We start from the raw sequence: 13,173 nt of genomic DNA, 5'->3' as shown, positions 1-13,173 counted from the left end.
AGAGAGATGGCATATCATCATAGAGGGAAGACGAAACGGAACATGCCAGTCAATACCATGACTCAAAGGCACCCACACTTTAGCCAAATTGCTGAAACTGTGAACAATATGCGTGTCATGTACTCCTCTTTCTAATTCTAACAAGAAAAGGAAAACAAAAAGGTCGATACCATGTATAGTGTAGAACTTACGACTTGCTCGATAACAGAACAACGCAAACTGAGGGGACCAAATAACTCCTAAAATACGGCTAATTGTTTTACAGGCTGTTGCTGACCAACAAGACTGTGTGTACTTGGTACAACAAATCAACTCTGGCAAAGCTGTACCCGGCCCCCAACACACACACACACGTAGATTTTTGCTACGGCATCTGTTATAGCCTTATTAGTCAATAAATTTGGGATGTGAGAGATCACTACTCATTCAAGATTTCCTTCTTGCAAAACGAATTAGCATTTTTTTTTACAGATCAAAAGTGCTGATGTGTGAAGACTCTGTTTAGAAATACATCTGTTATTATCAAGGGTGCCAATAATATAGGAGTAACTTTTATCAGCAAAATTAGTTGGATATGTACTCCTACATGCTACAGCTGTTCTTTTTCCATCCCGAAGCCAAAATGAGAAAGAAACCACCCACAAGAAAAAAAAAACATGAGAAAGAAACATACACAGTATTCCCTCTTTCTACACTACTACTCTCTCTGTCCTTTAAAGAGTGTACTTCCAACTTTGTTGGAGGGTCAAACTATCTCAATGTTTGACCGAGTTTGTGCAAAAATTTATCAATATTTGTGAAACAAAATAGGTATATGATGAAAATATATTTTATCGTCAATCTAATGCTACTAATTTGATGGCATAAATGTTGGTGCGTTATTGTACAAATACGGTCAAACATAAAAATATTTGACTTTCCAACAAAGTTGGATGTACACTTTTCAAAGAACAGAGGGATTACTTCAGATGCTGTGAGAAATAGTACTTGTGTTGCTTAATCTTGACACATATAGGTAGGTAAGTAGATTCCTTTCAGCTACATGCATGCTTGGGCCAGAGATGGCCAATACAGTAGCATGGCATGTCTGGCATCGAGAAGGATTTGCTGGCCGGTGTGAGAGATGGCATATCACAACTCGCAAAAGATGACCATGGTTTAGCCAAATTGCTGAAACTGTACACAGGCAGTGCAAAACTAATTTTGATATGTGATGTATTTCCCCTTTTATTTACGACTTTCTCGCTGTAACGGGATGGACAGTGGAGTACAATGTACTCCCTCTGTAAACTAATATAAGAGCGTTTAGATCACTACTTTAGTATTCTAAACGCTCTTATATTAATTTACGGAGGGAGTACAGTGCAAGAGACCAATTAACAGAAGAACAGAAACAAATCAAGGGGACCAAACAACTCATGAAATACACCTAATATTACAGGCTGTTGCTTACCAACAAGGCAGTGTGCACTTAACAAAACATATAAACTCTGGCAAAACCATAGCCACAACAACATGGATTACATATAATGAGGCTTAGAAAGATTACACATGGAGTTTCAGTCTACAGTTGGGATTCGCCAATGAACATTTGAGCTCAAGCTCAACACTGACTAGAACTATTGGCTCAAGAGGAAGATCTTGACATCAACTGTTAAGTTGTTTCAACACCCAAAATGAGGAGAAGATGATGCATGTACACGAGAATGTGGTCTCAACTTTTATTGCCCCCTATATAGATTTTTTCTGTGCCATTTGCTATAGCCTTGTTGCTCAATACAATTGTAGTGTAAGCAAATCACAATGTCATTGAAGATTTCATTTTGCAAACTGAATTAACATGTTCTTACTGCTGATGTGTGAAGACATTGTTTAAGAATTGCTTACTTGACACAGAAATATTTAGTACATACCAGAATTTTGAATCCATCCCTGGATTGCTGAAGTCAGAAAAGGGCAGGGCTCGCTTCACAGTAGATTGCTTGGATAATGCCATATCTTCAGTACACAACGTTCTGAGGAATATTCACCACAATGGTCTTTTTCGAAGAAAAAAGCAGAACAAGTAGATCAGCATAAGAGATCATCACTGCAAGCCTGAAATATCCAGTCTGTGTTCAAGCTTGGGACAGCATGTCAAACACCAAGCCTCCAAGTAATGAGCGAGGGGAATATAATATGTACACCTAAGCATCAAGATAGAAACCAACCATAGCCCTAATTCTGAAATAATTATCAGAATCACTTAAGGGCTTGATGTCCAGGACTAAAACAGAAAATTGTTCTTTATATTGGGTTACTAACCGGATTTCACTAACTCACGCTGTATAATCACTTAAACCCACTATAACCTATATACATCTCAGCATCCTCCGAAAGAGTGCCCTCATCAAAGACATCATCTGGCTCATCATTTTTTATATTCAATATAGCATCATCATCATCACCAGTCCACCACAATCCACAAGCACCAAACAAATAGTCTGCTGAACCAGCCGATCCATAACATTTTGTACTATTCTTCCTATGTCCTTTATAACCAGTAAGTTAAAGACCTTCTCGTTCCACCGCAATAGCAGCGCCTTTCTAATAAAATCTGTCCCATAATATGCCTCCGTCAAGAACACGCTTAGGGGCTTGCCTTGTCTGAGACACATAAGAGATACCGGTGTACCATTACCAACAATTAGAATTGCAATTAACAAAGGACATTAACAAATGTCCCTTCTGTAAATTTTAGGAGGTATAAGGGCACAACGAGTTGCCCTTTTTTGCAGAGGGGAAAGTAAAGCAAAGTATTATGCTCCGCTCTAGCAGAACAGAACTGTATGCGAATATTTTGCAAGCGTGGATAAAGTTGAAATGTAGAAAAATAAGAAATAAAAGTGCAATTGAAGACTTAGCATTAGTGTCTGCCAACCATTAAAAGTGAAAAACTACACTAATCAGCACGGAATTATCACTCGATGCAGGCAGTTTTACAGCAATATGATATGGCTAACCTTACGTCTGTTATGACGAATCTGGTTGAGATCAAATTATCATACAAGCAAATGTGCATTAAAACACATGGTTCCTACTCAGGTTCCACCGCTAGTAGATGAACAACCACAAACGGTGCAGAACAAAATATTCCAGCCCAAATACGTCAATACTGATACATGAGCTGAAAAAACACGACTGGTCAACTAAAGGACTAAGAGCAGGCACTCCTACGAGTACCGGCATTGTAAAGAGTAAGCCCCAATAGAATTACTTGAAGTCTTGTCCAGATATCCAGAGAGTGAACATGCATGGTAGGCAGGACTGGAATAGAGGGATCTATTGGTGGAAAGCAAGGCCAATCCCTTGCAGAGTCTTTGTTTTCATATCAATGCCAATCATCCATGCTTTCCGGTATTCAAAGTCCACCTTCGACATCAGGTAGTAAACAACAGCAGCACCATGGTTGCTCAAGACAGGGGGTAGATGTTATGAGATCCTGCAGCGCTGACTTTCCAGGATATCCAGTCATGTTTGGATCATTGACCACAATATCATCAAACATCAGCCAGGAAATCCCTAAACAAGCTCGCATATGAAACCTTCCTACTCGCTTGTAAGCTTAATGTTCAGGAAATGGAAAAAACATAAGTGTTCATTATGTTAGGCTAGTAGGCTACTAACTGGATTTCACTGACACTGCATAATCACTTACATCTCCTAAAACCATCTCAACATGTTTCTCCCTAGAAAAAACCCATCCCAGCATCATCCATCTGACCATCATCCATGTCAACATCATCCATCTCACCATCATCTGTAAGAGTGCCATCATCCAAGAAATCATCTGAATCTTCACTTTCGACATGCAATATAGTATCAGCACCATCGTCATCACTGCTACCACCGTCACATGTTGATGAGCTCGCACCAAACAAACAGTGCTCAGAATCAGACGACTCATGAACTTTTCCAATATTCTTGTTTTTTCCTCTGTAACCAGTAAGTCGAAGGACCTTCTCTCTCCACCTTACCAACGGAGCCTTTTTTATCAACTCTGTCCCATCATATGCCTCTGTCAAGAACACGCTCAGCCGCTTCCCCCTCTCAGACACATAAAAAATACCATAATGCTTCAGTAGCAACCTCATCAGCTTCTGTGGCATAACAAACTCACGACGGAAATGCGTCAGGTGGTCAGTTACCAGCCTCTTCTCCAATGTGAAGCTCAGTATCTCGTGCATCACCGCGACTGCCCTCTTGTCAAACTCATGAGATCCAGGGGTCAAATCTTTTGCCTCTGCATAAGGGGACAGGTAGGTTGTCTTCTGAAACTGCTCGGTATTGCCGGTTTTCACATAGTGATGAGCTTTTCCTCTAAATTTGTAGTAACTTTTAAAATCTGGTGGGAACTTCATCTGGAATGGAAGAGAGAGCTCTCCTGGTGTACTAGCATTGGAACTGGCATTGGTGTTACCGGCCAGTGCTGCCATATTCTTCTCATGCTCAGTGACCGCCCAGTTTGGGTTCCAGGAAACAAGCTCCAAGTAGTCGCCATCCTCCAGTGTAACCAACCTGAAGAGCTCAGGGAACATGTGCACCCACCGTGCCCGGAAATCATGAGGAAGCCCCATGTCACGCCGGAAATGCGCGATCTTGTCAACGGGCAGGCGCCGTTGCACCGACATCATGAGCAGCCTGGTCACGTACTCTGCGGCCGTGGGGGAGTGCTCCTCCAGCAGGCGCGCCTCCTCCTCAACGAGCGCCTCAGCCGGCGGAGAGAGGCCGGCCCACATGACGCCGCGGCTGTCGCGGCAGACCTCGAAGAGCTGCGGCGAGCTGTGCACGAAGTGGGCGACCTTGTGCGGCTTGGCGAGCCCGAGCTGCGGGCGCAGGATCTCGAGGCGCTTGAGAGGGGTGACGTGCTCCTCCTCCATCTTGAGCGCGTCCACCACGGCCAGCACCTTGGAGACCACCTTGCAGCGCTCGATGACCACCTCGAGGTCGTTCACGCGCTTCTTCTTGCTCCGCTCGTTCACGCTCCGGCCGCGCGTCATGGAGCGCGCGGAAGATAGCTGGGAGGGGCAGCGCGGTTGGCCCTGCGCCTGGACCTGGCCAAGGCGGCGGAGCAGCTCGGCCAGGCAATTGCGCGAACACGTGGCGCGCATGGCGTGCGGTGCCGCCGGAAAGGACACAGATGGGAGTAAAACGATGGTATGAGCTCGCGCGGCGGACGATTAGACCAAGATCCCAAGCTAACGCGCCGGTGGTCGGCGGCGAGAGGGGGAGGTGGCGGAGGAGGATCGAGTGGCCGGAGAGGAATGGAGAGCGCCGCGCGGAGCCGCGCAGACGAGAGTGGCCAGTACAGAAGAGAAAAATGACGGGGTAGGGCAAGATAAAGGCCCAGAGTGGACCGCACCGGCCCATATAGAACTCAGCTGGACCGGTCCAATGAAACACCCATTCGCCGGCCCAGTGCCAAAACATCCCATCGCTTAGCCGCCGGGTGCCGGTGACTGTAGCAGGACCCCCGCCGTGTGCTTTCCCCGTCGCATAGCCGCCGCGTGCCGCCACTCACTGCCGACACTTTCCCCGTCGCTTGGTGCGCCACCCCGTGCCCCATGGCATATCCGGCGCGGCCATATAAGCCGGCGTAACCGGGGCCAGTTCACAGTTCACTCACAGCTCTCTTCTTCGTCCTCTGCACTCCCACTCCCACTCCTGCACATCTCGGACAACGCAGGCGGCCATGGAGGACGGCGCCGCGAGGGCGGCGGCGGTGCAGAAGCTGATGGCGGCGAAGGCCAAGTCCGGCAAGAGCTTCTCCGACATCGGTGCCGAGACGGGGCTCACCAACGTGTACGTCGCGCAGCTGCTACGCCGCCAGGCGCAGCTCAAGCCCGACACGGCGGCCTCGCTGCGGGCGGCCATCCCGGCGCTCAGCGAGGAGCTCGTGGACCTCATGATGCAGCCCCCCTTCCGGTCCTACAACCCGGAAATGGTCCACGAGCCCGCCATATACAGGTGCCACTCTTGCCACTGCTGTTTTTTTCAGTAGTACAACTTTAGCCCATGATATGATAAAGCAAGATAACAACTTGTTGGTGTCAAACGGGAAGAGATTGTGGCTGGGTTGTGTCAAATGGGAAATTGCCGCAATGCTACTATGTTTATTTAACAAACATCAATCGGCTTAACCTTTTCTTCACTGGTTGTTTCATGGTTGAACACAGACTGAATGAAGCTATCATGCATTTTGGAGAGAGCATCAAGGCAATCATCAATGAGGACTTTGGTGATGGAATGTAAGAAGATTCACCTATTTAAATTTATGCATTAATTTTTGGTGAATATTTGATATGAGACAAATCGTTGGTTGTTCAATCTATTTTGCATGTACAGTAATAACTTTACCTGAAACTTAACAACTGTGGGATTTCAGATGATTTGGATTCTTTCAAAAGAGAAATTTCTAGAACCTCGATAAACTTTCCAAATCGTCTCACATGTGCACAATTTTAAATTCAAATGTGGTGTTCATTTCCATGAAACTTTGTTGCATAATCAATGAATCCCAGATAATAACCCTTGCAAAAAAAAAAAATTTCGAGAATGAACCCTTGCAAAATTCACTTGTTACCTTATCACTTTCAATTGCAGCATGTCGGCTATAGACTTCTACTGTACGGTCGACAAAGTTAAAGGGACTGATGGAAAAGACCGTGTGGTGCTCACATTTGATGGGAAGTATCTGCCTCACACTGAACAGGTTTGTAATTTCTTCAGGCGTTCGTATCCTATTCTCTGTTCCTGATAACCCATTTTCATGCATATACTGAAATAAGTGCTATTTCGGAGCCAAGATTCAACCAAATCTGAGGGCCATTGTAGTATAGAGAGAAGCTAAGTTAAAACACCCTGAGTCCAGCTTGAAATTGCTAAAATTTACAAATTTACTATAGATAAGATTTCCATGACCCCTGAGTGCCCAGGGCCTGCCTGTCTCAGAACGATTATTTAATTGCTGCAAATGCTGCCAGTTCCTAGTTCCTACAATTTGTCACATTGTATGACCATCAGTGAATCTTAGTTACAAATAACTGCTGAATGAAGAGACATAGTTACAGATCAAATTCAAACAATTGTCCTATGTTTAGCCCATAAGGTTACCATGCTACTGGCTCTGAATTTGACAGATCGTTCTAAGCGTTTTATTCCTTTTCTTTTCACATCTGCAGAAAGCCGCGAATATGATGTCGAAGTTGCCCTGCAAAGATTGAGATGTCGATTTGTTTTTCATCGAAAAGGAAGAAGGCCGAGGGTCCGGCTCTGAGAAACAATTCGGCAACCCCGAGCAACTAGCGCGAAAGCCGTTGCGCGTTAGCGCATCCGTTTTCTTGCTTGATTTTTATACCCAACAAATCCTATTGGTTTTCGCAGGGGATGTCATTTTTACAAGCTTTCGCATGCTGAGCGTGACTATGGATTTTATATAGTTAGCACCTTGAGAGAATGAGATGGCTGGTACTGGGAGAAGGGGGATATGTAGCTTCACTAATGTCTGCTTATACTTCAGACAAAAAAATTGAGCGTCCCTTTTCTAGTCTGAATGATCGACCAAATAAAGAGTGGTCATATAGTATGTAATGTCTGCTTGTACTTTGGACCTGGAACAGCACTCGACATGCTTTTCCTCGTCTGAATGATCGGCTAAATAAAGTGGCAATATAGTTTGTAATCCCTGCTTGTACTTCAGACTTGAAGTGTAACTCAGCATGATTTATAGTCTGGATTGTCGATAAGATAAACCGTCTTGTATTCATGTGTGCATGAATTGTTTCTGAAGCGATCTATATTGCATTTTATCGACGGATGTGCCAATGTGGCAAACTGTGCTGAAAAGGCATAGTGAATACATAACATTTCTTTGAGCGAATCATAATACTTACAGTTTGTCTAATTCACATCTAAATGTTTTTTAAGGATGTCACATCTAAGCTCCCACAAATATATAATGCAGCAACAAGAAACAAAAACTAGGACAAAAAAATAGACCACAAACTGAGTGGACATGAGCTAGAATGAGAAATTTTAAGAGGCCCCTCCTACCTCCGAAAGGTAAGAGGATAATTTAATCCTAGCCGTCACTTGATTGAGGGCAATTTGTCTATATAAATATGTTAAGTACAACAAAATAAATAGAAAACATTCTTGACAGATTCTGTGATCTCTCTTTTCTAAAACAGATTTTGCGTCTAGTATTAAAAATACATACTTTCATTTATACTACTATGCATGTTCGTTGAAAAAAAAAACATGGCATACATGTTTTTTTTCTTCGAGATACAGGTGTATAATAGAGTACATCTTAAAGTACAACTTTCTTAATCTTAGGACATTCCTTGGTTTTAAAATTAGAATCATGTGATATATCATCATGTCAATGCCACTTCAGTATTCATGTGGCACACGTGGTTAGCAACTCAAACTTGATGAATTTTTTTAATATTGTTTATACTTAAGTATGCATATTGATAATTTGTATGCGTATGCATTTCTAATGTCAAAAATATGTTTCTCTATATTAAGATTAACATATAATCAACTTATTTATGTATTTCAGAAATTGTGTGCTATATTCGTACCTATTTCTCACGAATGTCACATCATTTGCATAAATATTAGTACCATCTAGTATAATACAGTGTCAACACTAAAAACATTAAAAAAAAACTTTACAGCGATGACTATTGTCTTGTGACCAAACCGGGAAGCAAAGATAACAGTAATTAGAATTTCTATATTCTTCCTTATCGGCCTTCATGTTTTAGTGACAGCATAATTTATTCCTTTATTTGTGGAAATGAAAAGTTCATACTAACCCCACATAATAATAATCACTGATAACATCTTACCTTACATTACGCAAGAGTAATATCAGCCTTCAGATCAGGAGAAAATAACTTTTTTTTGAGACAAAGATCAGGAGAAAATAACTGCTCATATCAACTTAGGACTTAATTGCAGGCCAGCCGAAACAATTGTTCATGTCGTTTAAATACCGTGGTGACATGCGGCGCCGTTTCCTCCGATTGAATTGGCGCGGCGGTCACGGCCAGCGCCGTTTCCTCCGACTGTGTTGCCCGGAGCACCGCCCGTCGGACGCTCTCTTCCGCCCATAAATACCGTGCACATGATCCATCAGAATCCACACAGCTCGAAGCATCCACACGACCACACACAACAGTCAAATCTCTATCAGTTGAGATGGCCTCCACCTCGTCCTCAAGGCTGCTAGCGGCGGCGGTGCTGGCGGCGCTGTTCGCCGGCGCGATGTGCGCCGTGAAGGTGAGCTTCACGGTGGAGAGGGGGTCCGGCGCCAAGAAGCTGGTGCTGAAAATCGACTACGCCAGACCAGGCGACAGCCTCGCGGAGGTGGAGCTCCGGCAGCACGGCTCGGAGGAGTGGCAGCCCTTGACAAAGAAGGGTGACTTCTGGGAGGTCTCCTGTAGCAAGGACCTCGTTGGGCCCTTCAACTTCCGCTTCATGTCCAAGAACGGCATGAGGAACGTCTTCGACGAGGTCTTCTCCACCGATTTCAAGATCGGCAAAACCTACGCCCCGGAATATTGATCCTTCCGTCGGTGTATTATTAGTCGATTCAAGTTTTCCCTTGTTTCCGTTTCATTATCGTTGCATGTATTCGCTCTCATGCGTGGATAATACATAGTTATCGGCGCCTATGAGGTCCGTATACATACGGTAGGAGAAGCAACGACGGGTGTGTTTGCTCTCCCGTGCATCGACTGTCTATGCTTCAGTCTTGTTCCGTTTGTATCCGAATTTTGCTCAAGATCATGAAATGTATGCTTTTTTTATCTTCTCACCTTGATTTTGGCTATGTTTGATTCTACTTGCTTTGAGGTAACGCAATACAAGATCTAACGGTGGTATGTGAAGGATCTAAGAGGATGAGGATATATTTGCATTGCCTATTCCAAATTATTTTTTGTTAATATTAGCGCAAACCAGTCACAAAACTAACTACCACGAAAATGAGGATATAAACATTCGGGAAAGTCGAGAACCATGTTCAATTTCTCATGAAACCAATAAATATATCTTTCCTAATAATAAAGCACGGATTGACTTTGTCGGGTTCACCGTCACAATACGCTTCTTCACGTGATTTTACGCTTTCAGTTTGAATTTAAAATATATACACGAGGTTTACCCAAGGTGGTACTAATCTATATATGTGTGTTCCTACCGACTTGGGCCTGCAGGCTGGGTCGTTGGCCCAGCTTCAGTTGAACGCGAGAAGAAGAAAAATAAATAAAATTGGGATATGGACAATGGGATTCGAACTCTTGTCTGCTGTGTAGATGCTAACGTAGCAGACCAATCAATCCAGGCTTGTGGGTATTACAACGTCGGTGTCTGGCTCTTTAACATAAAGCAAGGCGTACTGGGGCCAAGGGAGTTGGACGCTTGATGGGCACGGGAGTGCTGGGCCGAGACTGCTGCCGCGGCCCACGGGGCGGACAAGGAACAGGCCGGAGGCTTTTTCATATTTGTTTACTTATGAAATAGACCCACCTTGCTATTTTGCATTAATTTTTACCAATTTATATACGTTCTTAGGTTATCAGGCATCACGGAGCTGCTTCGGAAATTAAGCAAAGAATAAGGCATGAATATCTCATTGAGAAACAAAGAAGGAAGGCCCATGGAAAGAGAGAGAACGGAAATAGAGGGTAATTAATTGGAAAGTAACCGGCTGGCAAATGAGATTCATGACATGCTTGATATAAGGAAAAAGAAAAAGAAAGAAAATAGACACTGATTGCGTGAGAAATAAAGAAGAAAGGAAAGAGAGAGGAAGGAAATAGGAGGATTAAGGGAGGATCCTACCAAATAGATAGGACATGCGGGATTTGTGGGCGCCATATATTCTTTGTTGGCCTGAAATTTAGTATCAATGGCAGGCGTACTGGCCTCATTCATATCTTATATGAATATAAAAATGATGTGGCATTTTTTTCCTACATGCAATCCTCACTAAATTCACGTCATTTTTTTTCTGTTGCAGCGGACAACATGACATGTTTTACTTCCACTTATGATCCTTACTAAATTTGCACCAATTTTATAACACATTGAATGGTATGTCTGCGCATACAATCCTCACTAAATTTAAGTCATTTTTTAGAGGTAATATCACCGACAATCACACAACTTGCATTGGATGTGCAGTTTAGTGCTACAACTTGCAAAATACGTCTTTTTGTCAGCTAACTTGCGTTTCGGTGCATATACGGTCACTCCATGCGTATTCGGTGCTTGCGTGGCATGCCACGTCTGCATGGAGCCACTGTCAGTGACCGAAGACGCTCTGGAGCAACCAGCACGTGGTAAACTTGCATAGACCCCCTGAATCTGTCTGTCAGGCGTACGGGCACCGGAGAGAGATAACAGAGATTGCTATAGAAAAGTGGTGGGTGTACAATCTTCATGACAGTTTCAGATTTTTGTCTCATTTTCATGGTTCAATTCTGTACAATGTTGTGCCGAAATTCAGTTGAAAACTGTGGCAAAATTCAGTTGAAAACTGTGGCAAAATTCAGTTGAAAACTGTGCCAAAATACTGTCCAAAAATTCAGATTTTTATCTTATTTTCATGGTTCAATTCTGTACAAAGTTGTGCCAAAATACAGTTGAAAACTGTGCCAAAATACTGTCCAAAAATTCAGTAAACGTTTTGGCAAAATTTAGAACATGTACAAAACATCCAAATAAAAAGAGAGGACTGGGATTCGAACCCAGGTCCTGCCAATATTACTTGACAACGTATTGCCAATTGGGTAATGAGTAGATTCTGCTCATATCTCTCCACCCACCAGTTTTCTATAGCAATCTCTGTTATCTCTCTCCGGTGCCCGTACGCCTGACAGACAGATTCAGGGGGTCCGTGCAAGTTTACCACGCGTTGGTTGCTCCAGAGCATCTTCGGTCACTAACAGTGGCTCCATGCAGACGTGGCATGCCACGCAAGCGCTGAATACGCATGGAGTGACCGTATCTGCACCGAAACGCAAGTTAGCTGACCAAAAAGACGTATTTTGCAAGTTGTAGCACTAAACTGCACATCCAATGCAAGTTGTGTGACTATCAGTGATATTACCTCCATTTTTTACCGGTGTAACCCACGGGCATATATGCTATATTTTGTATAAATGGAGGTATAATATTATTTCGCCTTCCATTTGGTACGTCCATGTCGTTTCTCCATACTTAGTTAGGCTATTCTACCAAATAGAGGAAGGAAATAGGAGGATTGAGGGAGGATCATACCAAAATAGATAGGACATGCGGGATTTGTGGGCGCCATATTAATCTTTGTTGGCCTGAAATTTAGTATCAATGGCAGGCGTACTGGCCTCATTCATATCTTATATGAATATAAAAATGACGTGGCATTTTTTTTCCTACATGCAATCCTCACTAAATTCACGTCATTTTTTTTTCTGTTGCAGCGGACAACATGACATGTTTTACTTCCACTTATGATCCTTACTAAATTTGCACCAATTTTATAACACATTGAATGGTATGTCTACGCATACAATCCTCACTAAATTTAAGTCATTTTTTACCGGTGTAACCCACGGGCATATATGCTATATTTTGTATAAATGGAGGTATACTATTATTTCGCCTCCCATTTGGTATGTCCATGTCGTTTCTCCATACTTAGTTAGGCTATTCTACCGATAGTCTATCCTAGGCCATCAGGCATCTGCCCCGTTCATCCGTGTTACGTTCCACCAATAAAAAAACAGCGCCCTCCCGACCCGTCTGTGCAACCCGGTCCAACAAATCAGACCCACCAGCCCGTTTAGGAGATGAGGCAAAATAGTAGACCGTGATAGCAATCAAACTGCAACCTCCACTGTTCTTTGGTGTTGATCGTTTTAACCCACAAAAAAAAGGTGTTGATCATTTTAAACTAAAGTTGAATTTGGTGTTTGTTTGTGTCCTTTACGGACTGGAACTGAACTACTACGATGTAAAATCTGGATACACAAATACAAGGCGCAAGCATTAGATTGTGCAGATGTGGCCGGGATCTCAAACACGACCGTTCGCTGGTCTGTACATGTAGACGATGCAATTCTTTATTGGTTCCAA

General features: G+C 43.3%; 3 protein-coding genes across 3 annotated transcripts; 2 read left to right on the top strand and 1 right to left on the bottom strand.

Annotated features, from left to right (window-relative positions):
- Positions 1-2,976: 2,976 nt before the first annotated feature.
- On the bottom strand, positions 2,977-5,384 carry LOC109761370 (protein WHAT'S THIS FACTOR 1, chloroplastic). Its single transcript, XM_020320186.4, has one exon. It carries the CDS (start codon positions 5,148-5,150, stop codon positions 3,729-3,731), a length of 1,422 nt encoding a protein of 473 aa, XP_020175775.1. The 5' UTR covers positions 5,151-5,384; the 3' UTR covers positions 2,977-3,728.
- Positions 5,385-5,519: 135 nt separating this feature from the next.
- On the top strand, positions 5,520-7,373 carry LOC109761371 (cyanate hydratase). The gene is made up of 4 exons (XM_020320187.4): positions 5,520-6,006; positions 6,216-6,287; positions 6,643-6,751; positions 7,221-7,373. Exons 1-4 carry the CDS (start codon positions 5,732-5,734, stop codon positions 7,260-7,262), a joined length of 498 nt encoding a protein of 165 aa, XP_020175776.2. The 5' UTR covers positions 5,520-5,731; the 3' UTR covers positions 7,263-7,373.
- A 1,683-nt stretch (positions 7,374-9,056) lies between these two features.
- LOC109761372 (pollen allergen Dac g 3-like) lies at positions 9,057-9,830 on the top strand. Its single transcript, XM_020320188.3, has one exon. The coding sequence runs from the start codon at positions 9,250-9,252 to the stop codon at positions 9,613-9,615; it is 366 nt and encodes a 121-aa protein (XP_020175777.1). The 5' UTR covers positions 9,057-9,249; the 3' UTR covers positions 9,616-9,830.
- The last annotated feature ends 3,343 nt before the right edge of the window (positions 9,831-13,173 follow it).

This window comes from Aegilops tauschii, chromosome 4, assembly GCF_002575655.3.
Source record: "Aegilops tauschii subsp. strangulata cultivar AL8/78 chromosome 4, Aet v6.0, whole genome shotgun sequence".
NCBI classification, from domain to species: Eukaryota; Viridiplantae; Streptophyta; class Magnoliopsida; order Poales; family Poaceae; genus Aegilops; species Aegilops tauschii.
Note: the sequence above shows the minus strand (reverse complement) of the source record. Positions and strands in the feature narration are given on the sequence as shown.

Bases quoted from the DNA above. Each gene is read 5' to 3' on its own strand.
- LOC109761370 (XM_020320186.4), bottom strand. From the start codon at position 5,150: ATGCGCGCCACGTGTTCGCGCAATTGCCTGGCCGAGCTGCTCCGCCGC.
- LOC109761371 (XM_020320187.4), top strand. From the start codon at position 5,732: ATGGAGGACGGCGCCGCGAGGGCGGCGGCGGTGCAGAAGCTGATGGCG. The intron at 6,288-6,642 runs GTAAGAAGATTC...TTTCAATTGCAG, and splicing joins GAGGACTTTGGTGATGGAAT to CATGTCGGCTATAGACTTCT. The intron at 6,752-7,220 runs GTTTGTAATTTC...TCACATCTGCAG, and splicing joins ATCTGCCTCACACTGAACAG to AAAGCCGCGAATATGATGTC.
- LOC109761372 (XM_020320188.3), top strand. From the start codon at position 9,250: ATGGCCTCCACCTCGTCCTCAAGGCTGCTAGCGGCGGCGGTGCTGGCG.